Source organism: Mustela putorius, unplaced genomic scaffold, assembly GCF_011764305.1.
Source record: "Mustela putorius furo isolate JIRA1106 unplaced genomic scaffold, ASM1176430v1.1 tig00000196_pilon_pilon_pilon, whole genome shotgun sequence".
Classification (NCBI taxonomy): domain Eukaryota; kingdom Metazoa; phylum Chordata; class Mammalia; order Carnivora; family Mustelidae; genus Mustela; species Mustela putorius.
The window spans coordinates 4226624-4240436 of record NW_025421310.1 but is presented as its reverse complement, the minus strand read 5'-3'; the positions used below and the strand labels follow the sequence as shown (position 1 = coordinate 4240436).

Below are 13813 nucleotides of genomic sequence, written 5' to 3'. Positions count from 1 at the left end.
TTTGCCGCACGCCGGCCGGACGCCAGGCATTGTAGGAAGCCTGGGGATATTGTGGTGAGCAGGACGGAGGCACTGGCCTGCTAGTGCTGCCATGACAAAGCGGCACAGGCTGGGGGGCTAACAGCGGAGACCTGTCTTCTTACAGTCCTGGAGGATGAAGTCCCCACGGTCAGGGTGTCGGCAGAGCCACGCTTCCTCTGAAGGCCTTAGAGGAGCAGCCGCTCCAGGCCTCCCTTCGGGCTTCTGGTAGTTCTGAGCTCATGGCAGCATGACGCCCGTCTTCCCGTGGCTTTCTCCCTGCCCGTGTGTCTGTGTCTAAATCTCTCTTATAAACGGACATCAGTCCTGTCGGACTGAGGGCCTACCCTGGCCCAGTATGATTTCATCTTGACTCATTACATGTGCAATGTCCCCGTTTCCAAGTAACGTCCATCCTGGGGTGGGGGTTCAGACTTCCACACAGGACTTGGGGGTGGACGTAATTCAACCTACGACAAGCGCTTCGGATAGGACCCAGCCCACAGCAAGTGTGTAAGTGGTAGGTCTCCTCACGTGGTTGTTGACGTCACCACCATCATCATTACCTCCCATGCTGCGGAATATTCATTTTACACACAGGGTTTATAGCATCTGTCGGGAAGGCACCGAGGCTTTCACCCCAGGAACTCCCCACCGTTCCCCATTGCCTCATCTGCCTCTTAAGCCTCAGACCCCTGTGGCCTCCCCGCACAGACCCAGCCACTCATTGTCCCTCAGACTGCGTTCGGTGTCAGCTTTCCAAAGTCTTCCTGGACGCGCCCTAGAGCTGCCATTGCTCGGGTGCCTGGAAGACTTCTCGGTGGTGGTATTCAGACAGCTGGTCGATCTCATGTATGTTCTTGTGCCTCGTTCATGAGGAGCTCATTCTTGAACTATCTCTGTGTCTGTTTCCCAGCTCCTATCTCAGTGACTGTAGCTCTGCAGGGCTCAGGACGGTGTGTGGAACGACTGGATTCCTTCTGCCCTTACTGGGCAACTAGTGGACACATCCATTTGCAGGGTCGTGGTCATTACCCCTTTGATTCCTGCTCTGTTTCTAAAGTGTGTGATGTTCTGCTCTAATCAGTCTTACGTTTGTTTTATTTCTATGTCAGAGGACCATCCCGATATAGGTAGGCACCAAGAACACTGAGTGGTCGGTCCCTTTAGGACTCCACACTGTGTTGAAATCACTCCAGATACATCCCATGCCTCCCCTAAATCCTCTTGGCTTTTCTGGCCATTTCTCTAGACCTCCATGAGCAGGGCCCTGCGGTGAGTGGTTGTGGGTTTCCTCTTACAGGAAACAGTGACGTTCAGGGATGTGACAGTGGACTTCACCCAGGAGGAGTGGCAGCAGCTGGAGCCTGCCCAGAAGGACCTGTACAGAGATGTGATGCTGGAGAACTACAGGAACCTGGTCTCTCTGGGTAAGGGGGCAGCTTCGCTGAATTACTCACCATCAGCCTGTCACTTGAGAACTACAAAGAAATAAGAAAAAGAGTGGACAGATTTGACTCTGTAGAAACTTCAAAGATAAAAATAAAGTTGACAGGTAATGAAGTGGGGGAATAATATTTACCACATGTATAATAGAGGATTACAATTATATCAAGAGCTCCTAGTAATAAGAATGAAGTGAGAACCAGAATGATAGAAAGGTGGACCAAACATACGAGCTGGCAGTTCAGAAATGTCGAAATACACTAAATTACACTTTATAAAAGGTTTTTAACCCTTGCCAGTAGCCAAAAGAAATACCGTTTTTGCCCACGAGGAATGATAATTATCGGCATCGTAAGGGTGCAGGGAAAGGGACTTTCCTGTTTTCAGAGTATAAAGTTGGAATGGCAGTTTTGGAGTATCGTTGGACGTTATCAACCAAAATTTGAATGGTTACATTTTTAGGGATCTGTCCTTTAGATGTGTTCCTGTGAGTGCGCAGAATTTTACGTAGGAAGGAGAGGAGAAATGACCTCAGTGCCCACCCATGCGAGACTGACTAAACACATCAGATTGTACCCGTTTGACGGAGACCATTTAGCTCATCAAAGACAAATACTGTGTATAGATGCTGACATGGGAAGATGTCCCTTAAACCACTGACTTCCAGAACGAGAATATGTTCCCATTTCTCTCACAGCTTTTGTGGAAGTATAATTGACCTATGATTAACTGCACATATTTAAAGCAAACATTCTGATGCATTTTGACATCTGTATACGCTCGGGGGGGAGACCATCACCATGATCCAGATAATGAACACATCCGTTATCCCTTTGTAATATCGCTGTGTGCCTCCCACACCCACCTTCCGGTCCCCAGGCGGCCACTTTATGTGTGAGTGCCCAATGGCACTGTGGTTTAATTTGCATATCCTGAAATTTTGTATATACGCACTCAAGCAGCATGTTCTCTCTGTCTCTCTCTCTCTCTTTTGGTCTGCTTTCTTTTGCTTGGCTTAATTATTTTGAGGTTCACCCATGTCATCTGTATCAGTAGTTCACTTCTCTTCATTGCTGAGTAATATTCTGTTTCACGGATAGACCAGGATTCGTCCATCCGTTCAGTTGTTGGTGGACATGCAGGTTGTCTCCAGTTCTGAGCCGCCGCAGATAGAGCCACTGTGAACCGGTGTGTACAGCATTCACAGAGGACCTGTGCTTTCCTTTCTCTTGAGCAAACACTGGGCAGTAGAATGGTTCAGTCATGTGGTGGGTGCATATTACCCCTTCAGGAAACTGCCAGACACTTTTCCAAAGCAGCGGTGCCATTTTCCATTTCCGCCCGCAGAGCCCGGGACTTCCAGGTGCTCCGTGTTCTTGTTGAAGGTTCATGTGCACATTCTTGGTCATTTGAGCCATTTTCAGGGGTGTGTGGTAGTGGTGGTGTTGTGCTTTTGGTGTCCTGTCTGAGAGACCATTGCCTGATCCAAGGGCACTAAGATTCACTCTGGTCTTTCCTCCTAAGACTTTTGTAATTTTGGCTCCTCATTTAGGCCTTCGGTCCATTTTGAGTTAATTTTTGTGAATTTTGCAGGAAAGGGGTCTAATGTCAGTCTTGCATGTGGGTATCCAAGGGCCCCAGCACTCATGCTGAAGAGCAGAAGCTTCTAATTTCATGTAGCCCGATTTATCGGTCATTTTTCTCCATGATCGTGCTTTTGATGTCCTCTCTAAGAAATCTTTGCTTATCTCAAGGCCACAAAGGTTTTCTTCTTTAAGTTGTACAGTTTTATGTTTTATTCTGTGATCCTTTAATTTTGTAATGATGCAAAGTGCTAATTGAAGCTCATTTTTTTTCATCAAATGAAAAAAAAGCTGTACTTTTCCACTGGACATTCCATGGAATTTTCTCCACGGAATTGCTTTTGCACGTCTGTCAAAAATCAGTCGTCCGTGTGTGTGGGGGGGTCCAATTCTGGGCTCTGTTCTGTCTCCTCCGTCGATGTCTGTCGCAACACCAACACCGTGTCATTTGCTCTTCTCTCAGTTCCTGCCTTTATGACCTGTGCTCAGTCTAGGCAGCTTGCAGTCCTCACAACCCTCTGAGTGTCCTGGCCCGTGCCTGTGAATTATGTGGTACAGGTTTCATGGCTGGCTGCTGTGAGAAGTCGCTGTTCCCAGCCTTCATCGGCTCTGGGTACATTTTTAAATCTTTTGGGTGTTTTTTCCTAAGCTTGGGTAGTTTCCATGTCCGCTTGTTCTGATCAGGAATCTGATACTCGCAGATCTCCAGAACACTCTCTCTGCTCATGCAATCTGTCAGGCTTTGCCTCAGTGTCCACCCTCCTCCCACTAAGGCCCCATAGCACGGCCTGCAGCCTTTCTCCTGCATAAGCTGGGTGGTCGTAGGGCTTGCCTGTCCGATCCCACCTCTCAGGTCACGTTGCCCTTTCTTGGCTAATGTCCAGTGTCTTACAACCTTCGTTTAACATATTTTGTCTTCCCCCTTCCCCACTGCTTTGGGCTGTAGGCTGAGGGGAAATCTTATCCCTGTTTCTCAATCTGGGCCAGAAGCCCCATTTGAGGGAGGAAAAAATGGGTGTGTGTGTGTGTATACAGGTTTGTCTTATGTACTTTTGTAAAAAGGTGTGCACTGGGGAGAAAATTCTTTTTTTAGGGGGTAGAGAAAGTTCTAAAAATATGACCCAAATGGTTAACACAGGTGATATTGCAGGAGACTTCCGTTTTGTTATTTTTTGATGTTTGTTTAATAACAAGGGTGAATTACTTCATGATCAGAAACAGTCATAGAATTATCGAATATGGGAAAAGAAGGTATGAGAGACAAGAAATCTAGTTCCACAAAAACATCCCTACTTAGATCCAAAGGAGTGAAGAGCGTCTTGCACATTAGTGGCTTTTTGCCCAAGTGACCTCTCCAGACACTGTCCTGTTAGCAGTTCCCTTGGCTGCAGCAAGAAAGTCCATGTCCACTCCTGCCACAGGCCACACGTTGGTGGGCCGCTGCTGTTTGCAGGGCCTGTTGGTGAAGCGCTGTGGGGCTGGTTGGTTTAACTGGGCTGACGTCAAGCTGTCTCTTCACAGCTTTTCAGAGCTGACAGCCAAGTGTTTGCTTTTCTGCAAATGACCTCTCCTGATGGGTTTTAGTCCACGAAAAGGAGGCTGCCTGCTTTCCCCTGCCCTCTTGGATTGTGGGGTGTGTGGCATCCTGCTTCTTAAGGGTGTTTGCTCCAAAGGACTTCCAACAATTTCCAGCTGAGACTCTGCCTGCTTTGACCTCTGTAGCCATGGCCTGTTGATACTCCAGCACATCTCAGATCCCACCGGCCCCATCCGGATTCACCATCCCCTTCCTGTCCCCACCCCACAGCCTTCATGTCCTGTGTTGCCACCTGCCCTAACATCAGGCTGAACATCAGGCACACCCCAGGGGGGCTAAGCCACGATCATTCCCCTACCTTAAGTATTTCCCACATTTTTTTCTCTGGGATAGGAAGGTACCTCATAGCAAAATCAGTGACTTCTCAGGGCGCATGGCTCTGGGATCAGACCGCTTGAATCCAGCTCTGCCTCGAATGTGCTGTGCCCTTGAGTTTGTGACTTGTTTCCCAGACCCTCAGTTCCCTCGTCTGTAAAATGGGTACACTCAGGAATACCTAGCTCGCATGTGGTTGTCAGGGCCGTGTGGGATGATCCACGCAGAAGGCTTCGCGCCGTGCCAGGCATGATGCCCAGGGAATGTTCATCTGATGGCTTCTGTGTGCCAGGCAGTGCTGTAGGAGCTGGGCCCTGACAAGGTCTGTGCCCTCCTGGAGCTCACTGTCCACAGGGCGGCTGACAATAGACAGATCCAGGCAAGAGCAAGCAGGAGGGGTGTTCCTTTCCACTGTAGGATGACAGGGAAGGCCTCCCTGTGGCGGATGTTAGCTGGGGGCTGAAGGATGTGCACCGTTGGGAAAGTGGGGTGGGGTGGTGGCAGATGCAAAGGCCTGGAGGCAGGAAGAACTTGGCATGGACAGCTTTGCTGGGAAAAAATAGGGAGCCACAGGGCAAGTGTGACTGACAGCAAATGAGGTGGGATGGATGGCAGGAGACAGGAGAGGGGGGCCTGGCTCTGTCCTGAGGACCCTTTAGACCAGGAGAAGGTGCTGCCTTTGATTCTGGACACTCAGCACGCCAAGAAGACACTGGAGAGTTTCACCTGACTCTTAAGAACATCCTCTAGCTGCTGAGTGGGAAATGGTTGTAGAGGGGTGAGGGCAGTGGAGGGTGGTGGATCTTGCTGCATTTTGGCCAGAAAATCCAGGTGGCTAACTCGGTCCGTGGCAGGGGTGAGAGGCGAGATTTGGTCTAGCCCGAGCTATTGTGTGTGTTCAGTGCTCCTGCCCCCCCATCTGGATGGCAGGAGGAAAGGGGTTAATCAAGGCTGACTGCTCCGTCCTTTTTTTTTGTTTGTGTGTTTTGTTTTTTAAATATTTTTAAGTGGTAAAACAGACCTAAACTTCAGCATTTTAACCATTTGGGTATGCAGCTCCATGGTGGTGAATATGTGCACACTGCTCTGCCACCGCCCCCATCCGTTCACAGAACTCTTTCATCTTGCAAAACTGAAATTCTGTCCCCGTTAACGTCCTCTCCACACTCCGTGCCCCAGCTCCTGGTGCCACGGTCTGCTTTCTGCATCTGGTGGGATGACTCCAGGGACCTCACAGGACAGGCTCGTGCGGTATGGAGCCTTCTGTGTCTGATTGACTGCTCTAAGGCTTTTGGGTGAGGCTCTCTTTTTTTTGTTGATTTTGGAGGGTCTGGGTTTCCCGAACCACAGATTCTGAAGGAGACGTGCTAGGTTTGCAGTATCCAAGAGGGACACCAAGTAGGCTTTCATGTACTTGTCAGCAGAGCCCAGAGGAGGTCTGGGTGAGGTGCAGGTCTGGGAGGCATCAGCATACAGAAGATCTTGCAGTCCATATTCCCTTGGCCTGGCCCGGCCTGACTTAGGGGAGGGGTCTGGGATTCCAGCACTTGTGGGCTGGGTCGGGGTTTCGATGGGGCAGCAGGAATGGCTCTGTTTCACCTCTGATCTGGTTGCCTCGTAGGAAGGAGGGCCCCGTGGCCTTATCTTCATTTTTTTTTTTAAGATTTTATTTATTTGACAGACAGAGATCACAAGTAGGCAGAGAGGCAGGCAGAGAGAGTGGGGTGGGGGGAAGCAGGCTCCCTGCTGAGCAGAGAGCCCAATGCGGGGCTCAATCCCAGGACCCTGGGATCATGACCTGAGCCGAAGGCAGAGGCTTTAACCCACTGAGCCACCCAGGCGCCCCTATTTTCATATTTTTTATGAAATTTTTTATGAGATTTTTGTGTAAGAGCTCATAGTTTTTAAATGTTGTGAATGAAGCCGTTAGATCCATGATACAGAATCTGGAGCTGGGGAGAGTCCTCTAGACTGGAAACAGAGATTTAGGAATGAACAGGATGCACATGGGAGGGGATTGGAGCCGCAGCATGGCTGGGACTAGCAGGCAGGGACAGATGTGCAGTGGCAAGAGGGTCTGGAAACAGCACCAAGGGACACCTGCTGCTCCGGGAATGGGCGGCGGCGGAGGGGTGAGGGGCATTGAGGGTACAGGGAAGGCTGGAGCCTGGCTGCTGGGGGGGACATGGAGGATAACCAGCATGTGCCATGCAGATGCCTGCTGGCATCTTACCATTTCTAGTAGGAGTGCTTGGGGAAGCCTGAGTGGTGGGGACAGTCAGGACGGAGCCCAGAAGCAGGGAGCCCAGGGCAGTGCCTCAGGGCTTGGGTCTGCAGGAGCCCGTGTTCTGCTCCATCCAAGCCAACCTGCCTCCTGTTGCTTCTCCTCAGACGTCTCTCTCGGAGCGCCCAGCTGCTGGACGTCCGACGTCCTTGTCATCACTCTCCAGAAGGGATCCTTCTTGTTCTCTCTGCTCCCATCAGGTCGCTTCTGCTTCTTTGAACCACCTTTGTCACCAGCTCATTGCCTCCCCTCCGATCAGCAGGGTGTCCTTTGCGTCTGCCTCCGAGTCCTGCTGTGTCTCTGACTTCCCGTACTTGTCAGTCTGGCTTTGGTTGGTCCCCTCCTCCCAGCATTGTTAACCCTGTGTGTTTCCTCTTCTCTTTCCCCTCCCCTAGACTTGGAGACTAGACCTGAAATGAAGGAGTCGGGGCCACAGGAGGATAGTGCGGAAGACAGACCGCCTGCTGGGGTGGTCACGGAGAGACCCCCGAGACATGGTGCTCGCGGTGTGGCCTCTGATGGAGTGTGGACGCAGGGCGAGCGGGTAGAGAGGCAGCTGGGAAGCACAGGGACCCGTCCGCAGCAGCCGGAGCTTTCCCTGGGGCTGCCCGCCACGGGCCGGGAGTTTCAGGTCTTCACCCCGCAGAGCTCTGGGCCGGTCCCACCACGGTCGGAGGGCCCGAGGGAAGAGGGGACCCGGGCACTGGCCACGCTCGGGAAGACCTTCTCCGGGGACCCGGCCGTCAGCCTGCCAACCCAACTGGACGTGGACAGGAGGTCCTATGGCTGCAGTGCGTGCGGCAAGGCCTTCAGCCGGAGCTCGTCGCTAATGAAGCACCAGCGTATCCACACGGGCGAGAAGCCCTTTGAGTGTGACGCGTGTGGGAAGCACTTCATCGAGCGCTCGTCCCTCACCATCCACCAGCGCGTGCACACTGGGGAGAAGCCATTCACGTGTGGAGACTGTGGCAAGGCCTTCAGCCAGCGCATGAACCTTGTCGTGCACCAGCGCACGCACACGGGCGAGAAGCCCTACGTGTGTGCCGCATGTGGGAAGGCCTTCCGCAAGACGTCCTCGCTGGCGCAGCACGAGCGCGTGCACACCGGGGAGAAGCCGTACGCGTGCGGGGACTGCGGCAAGGCCTTCAGCCAGAACATGCACCTCCTCGTGCACCAGCGCACGCACACGGGCGAGAAGCCCTACGTGTGCGACGCGTGTGGCCGCGCCTTCAGCCAGAACATGCACCTGACTGAGCACCGGCGCACGCACACGGGCGAGCGGCCGTACGCGTGCAAGGAGTGCGGCAAGGCCTTCAACAAGAGCTCGTCCCTCACGCTGCACCGGCGCCGCCACACGGGCGAACGGCCGTACGCGTGTGGCGAGTGCGGCAAGGCCTTCAGCCAGAGCTCCTACCTGATCCAGCACCAGCGCTTCCACATCGGTGTGAAACCCTTCGAGTGCAGCGCGTGCGGCAAGGCCTTCAGCAAGAACTCGGCACTCACGCAGCACCGGCGCGTGCACACTGGTGAGAAGCCCTATGCCTGTGCCGTCTGCAGCAAGCACTTCACGGGCCGCTCGTCGCTGCTCGTGCACCAGATGGGCCACACGGGCGAGAAGCCGTTCGCATGCGGCGAGTGCGGCAAGGCCTTCAGCCAGAGCGCGTACCTCATCGAGCACCAGCGCATCCACACCGGCGAGAAGCCGTACCGGTGCAGCCAGTGTGGCAAGGCCTTCATCAAGAACTCCTCGCTCACGGTGCACCAGCGCATCCACACGGGCGAGAAGCCATACCAGTGCGGCGAGTGTGGCAAGGCCTTCAGCCGCAACACCAACCTCACGCGCCATCTGAGGATCCACACCTAGGGGGCGGCCTGGGGGTGCACCTTGTCCTGGGGCTTCCCTTCAGGGGCTTCCAAGTCCACTCCAGTGTGGGTAGGATCCATCAGACCCGCTGGCAGTGCGACAAGTCCTACAGGGTCGCCCACCACTGGCACCCCGGCTGAGAGGAGTCCCACCCCACCGGGGCCTTACGACTGGGGCCTCGTGGACAGCTCCCTCCCCACTGGGCACCTGCATGCCCACAGCAGAAAGGGTCTGATACATCCTCCGGGTCTGATACACTGGGGGCCATGGTCAGGGCTGCTGTTGTGGCTGGAAACCCCCAGGAGCTCCAGGAACCTGGCATCAGGGTTCCAGGCTGTGGGAATGCATATAAGAGCTGGGACGAGGCATTTGGTGTCTCTGGGTGACACTCAGTAGGAAAGCAGGAGGGGCGGGGGGAGGTGGACTCAATAAGTGAATGTGGGGACATTTCTGGACCCTAGATCTGGTCCAGATGTCAGGTTGTCATCCTCCATGAAGTCCCTCCTGGGGTAGAAGCCAGAGGGCCCCTCTCTCCATCCGTTCCTGACCCACCATGCTAGACCCACCATGTCACCTGCCACTGACATGGCAAGCTGTCAATGGGTGAAAAAGGTGGTTTTCAGAGTCCGCAAATAACAGTAAGCACTTTGGATGCTAAAGTTTCTCAGTCTGTTAAATTTTTTTTTAAATAAAACTTTTCATTAAGAGAGACTGGTGTAATTTTAAACAGTTGTCAGGTGCAAAAGATATAGGCACCAGTGGTCCCGTTGAAATCTGCGTCAGTGCCTGTGGGAGACGAGAAGGTCAGGCAAACACCAGCAGGCCAAATATTCCGGTTTAAAGACTTAGCTTAGAAAGTTTGCATATCTGGGCACACACTCCGTTTTTATAGTGATTTTTGCAGTTAAATTTGAAGGCAGCTCCACTGGAGTTTCCTAAGGCTCACCTGATGCTTTGTTTACACAGAGATACTGCCCCCATTCAGCCCCAGAGTCTCCTTTTTTGGGGCCTTTGATGCTGCCTTTCTTTTAACATTCGATGCTACTGGTTGCAAATGTCTAGGTGTTTCTTAAGTCAATGTCCACAAAGAGTAAACAGTTCATTTTAAGAGATCTTTTATATGTTTAAGCACTTTGTGTTGCGAGCAGGAAAAGCAGCTGCTCAAGAGTGCATAAGCAAGGTGGACGGTTTCTCGGATGGTTGTTTGGCAGCCAGGTGGGTATCAGGGTAGGCTTGTTCCAGACGTCAGGAGTGTTGCTCTGGTTCTCTGGCTTTCCCGTCCTATGCCAGCCTCATTGCAGGCGGCTTCCCTCATGGTTTTGTGGTGGTTTCCAGCACATTTTCTCAAGTCATGTCCTGGTGGAGACAGACCTGGTGCGGTGACACAAAGGCCCAAAGCTTCATTCTGTGGACTGAGCCACAAATAGTTGCCATGGCCAGTGAAGCACCCTGTGGGTATGGGTCTATATCTCGGTCTAGGTCTCTCCTTCCTCCCTGAAAGAGGCAGTGGCCCAGGGCCCGAGCTGCTGTGTGCCTGCCATGGCCGTGGGGTCATTCCATCCAGATCAGATACCGGGGGAAGAGGGAGAACACAGAGAAGGCAGCCCTGTGGTGTCATGCCACAGGTGGGGGGGTGAATGGGGCTTAGAATTGCGTGGCTGCTCCGCCTTCCCTTGCCAGGCCAGTGCTCTCCCGGAACCAGGGCAGGGCAGGGAGTGGAGGGGTGAGGTGAGCGGCACCTCCTATTTCACTCTTTGCTGCCTGGTCCCTGAAGGTGGGCTTGGATGGGGGAACCTGAGGCCTGGGATGGACGGGCCGCAGCGGCCCTCATTCTACAGCAGTTCCTGTACACTGGGCGCGGTTCCCGAAGCCGAGGCTGGGGGTACAGCATGGAGCAGGATGAGCCTCCATTGGAGCTGATGTTCTCGTGCCTCCACAGCGGTGAGTGGGCAAGAGGTGCTGGGATACGAAGCCCGGCCGCGGAGGGGAGCCCGGTGGTGGTCGGAGGAGGTGAGCCAGCCGAGGCACGAGGCTGATGCAGGTTGGGTGGTCAGCGACACCCGACAGAGACCTGAAGACGCCAGGCGACCTTTAGCCAGGCGGCTGAGATCCCCATCCAAGGGCATGGAAGTGGGGATCAGAGGTTCAGCACCGATCCCCATGAGGGGGTGGGAGCATGTTGTCAGGACAGTTAGCCTGTGTGGAGCACTGGGCACATGCGCAGGACATGACACAAATGCTGTCCTTCTCACCATGTCATCCGGGCGCAGGTGGGGAAGCCGAGGCCCAGGGGGGCTCGAGGCTGGAGTGAGATCACACAGCCTGCACATGAGGGCACCAGGAGGAACAGGGGCCCGGAAGCCACACTACCGGGGTTCAAATCCAGGCTCTGCCCTTGCTTTGTGACTCTGGGCAAGTTTCTTAACCTCTCTGAACCTCTTTCCTCATTTGTAAAGTGGGGGTAATGGCAGTCCTTACCTGAAGCATTGTTGTGGGGGAATAAATGAGGTGATGTGTGTAGCCTGCAGAACGCAGTGCTGTCAACTGAATGGTTTGTGTCCTCAAGGGGAGTGTTTTGTACTTGTTTGGTCCTGGCATGGAGCTCCTAAATCTCTTGGAATTTCATGGGTCATAGCGGTGTCTTTTGTTCTGATGAGGTGGGCCCCTGAAGGGTTGGTCACCAGAAACACCAAGTGCTGATTAGAAGCTTGGGATTTTCAGCCTGCCTACGCACCCCTTCTCTAGGAGGGGAGAGGGGCTGGAGTTAATGACTGGCCATGCCTGGGTCCGGGGGTGGGGGCAGCTCCACAGGGACAGAAGCTCCTGCACTGGGAACCTCCCAGACCTCGCCCTGTGCACCTCCTCCCCCAGCCGTGCATCTGTGTCCTGTCAGGTCCTTCATAAGAAACCAGGGACCTAGGGAGTAAGAGGTGTCTGAATTCTGTGAGCCCCTCTGACAAATTAGACCCAAGGATGAGGACTGAGAACCTCTGAGACACAGCCACTCAGGACAGGTTACAGTCTGGAGTTGGGAATGGCCTCTGAAACTGCACAGGGGGAGCCCCCACCCGTGGGATCGGGCGCTACCTCCAGGCAGACAGTTGAGCTGAGTTGTAGGACACCCAGCTGACTTGCTTGGGGTAGGAGAGCCCCCGCACATCTGGTACCCAGGAGAAGTGGGGTGTTTTTCTACTCAGACTTAATACATACATTTATACTTAAAAAAATACACAACATCAAACATTATACATATAACATACATATATAATGTATACATTGTATTATATAGTAATTACTATAATTGTTATATACATTATATATTTTATGTAATATATGTAAAATAAGATAATTTGGGGTATATATTTAAGATATATACAATGTTAGGGGCACCTGGCTGGCTCAGTGGGTTTAGCTTCTGCCTTTGGCTCAGGTCATGATCTCTGGGTCCTGGGATCGAGCCCCGCATCAGGCTCTCTGCTCCGCGGGGAGCCTGCTTCCCCCTCTCTCTGCCTGCTTCTCTGTCTACTTGTGATCTCTGTCTGTCACATAAATAAATAAAATCTTTAAAGAAAAAAAAGATATATACAATGTTTAAAAAAAAGAGCTACCCTAAGACCCAGCAATTGCTCTACCAGGGATTTACCCCAAAGATACGAATGCAGTGATCCAAAGGGGCACCTGCACCCGAATGTTCATAGCAGCGATGTCCACAACAGCCAAACTGTGGGAGGAGCTGAGATGCCCTTCAACAGACAAATGGATAAAGATGTGGTCCATATATACAAGGGAATATTCTTCAGCCATCAGAAAGGACGGACACCCACCATTTGCATCAGCATGGAGGGGACTGGAGGAGATTATGCTAAGTGAAGTAAGTCAAGCAGAGAAGGTCAATGATCATATGGTTTCACTCATATGTGAAGCATAAGAAGCATAAGAAATAGGGAAGGGAGGGGAAAACCAAATGTGAAATCATCAAAGAGGGAGACGATGAGAGACTCTAAACTGGGAAACAAACTAAGGGTTGCTGGAGGGGAGGGGGTTGAGGAGGGGGTAACTGGGAGATGGGCATTAAGGAGGCATGCACTGTGATGAGCACTGGGGGTTATATGCGACTGACGAATTATTGAACTCTACATCTGAAACTAATGATGTCCTTACAGGTTGGCTAATTGAATTTAAATTAAAAAAAGAAAAAGACACAATGAGCTAATGATAGTATATGACATAAAATGCATGATATATGTAATAAAATATACACATATAATAAGATAAGACTTTTTTTTTTTGGAGAACCCCGAACGACACAAGGGCCTGCCTTAAACATTGCCTTCCTGATTTCCCTGTTTGAAATTTGTAGCTCCATCCCCTGCTTCATGACCCTGACCCAGACTACAGCCTGCCTTAGTACTGATTTTACTTCTTTGTCACTGGAACGAGGGCAGAACTGTGGTCGGTTTTGCTCACTGTTGTTTCCCCAGGACTTGAAACAGGGCCTGGCACACAGTAGGCACTGGCTAAATGCTGAATGAATGAGTCGAGGGTAGCATCAACAAATGCCAGCCGGCTAGGTTGTGGATAAGCAAGCGAGCCTTCCCAAGCGCCAGTCCGTTCCGCTCCAGATGTAACGCAGTTTCTGGAAACCTGGATGCGGCCCGTGTCCCATTGTCCCCCAGGAAGGAACAGGGGAGGCAGGGTGAGCGTGT

The 13813-nt window shown here is 52.4% G+C and overlaps 2 protein-coding genes across 9 annotated transcripts in view; both read left to right on the top strand.

The window, feature by feature from the left end:
- Nucleotides 1-9816, top strand: part of LOC101678365 (zinc finger protein 470) — a 64478-nt gene extending 54662 nt beyond the window's left edge. For 3 of the 6 annotated variants that reach the window (XM_045076866.1, XM_045076865.1, XM_045076868.1), the window contains one exon: nt 7639-9816. In XM_045076866.1, the coding sequence (XP_044932801.1) occupies nt 7659-9107 (1449 nt within the window). In that variant the 5' untranslated portion in view covers nt 7639-7658 and the 3' untranslated portion in view covers nt 9108-9816. The other 3 variants (XM_045076864.1, XM_045076863.1, XM_045076869.1) reach the window with 2 other exon arrangements.
- A 94-nt stretch (nt 9817-9910) lies between these two features.
- SMIM17 (small integral membrane protein 17) overlaps nt 9911-13813 on the top strand; it is a 42798-nt gene continuing 38895 nt past the window's right edge. For all 3 annotated transcript variants that reach the window (XM_045076887.1, XM_045076886.1, XM_013048080.2), the window contains exon 1: nt 9911-11048. The gene's annotated coding sequence lies outside the window, so the exon portion shown is untranslated. The remainder of the gene's footprint in view (nt 11049-13813) is intronic.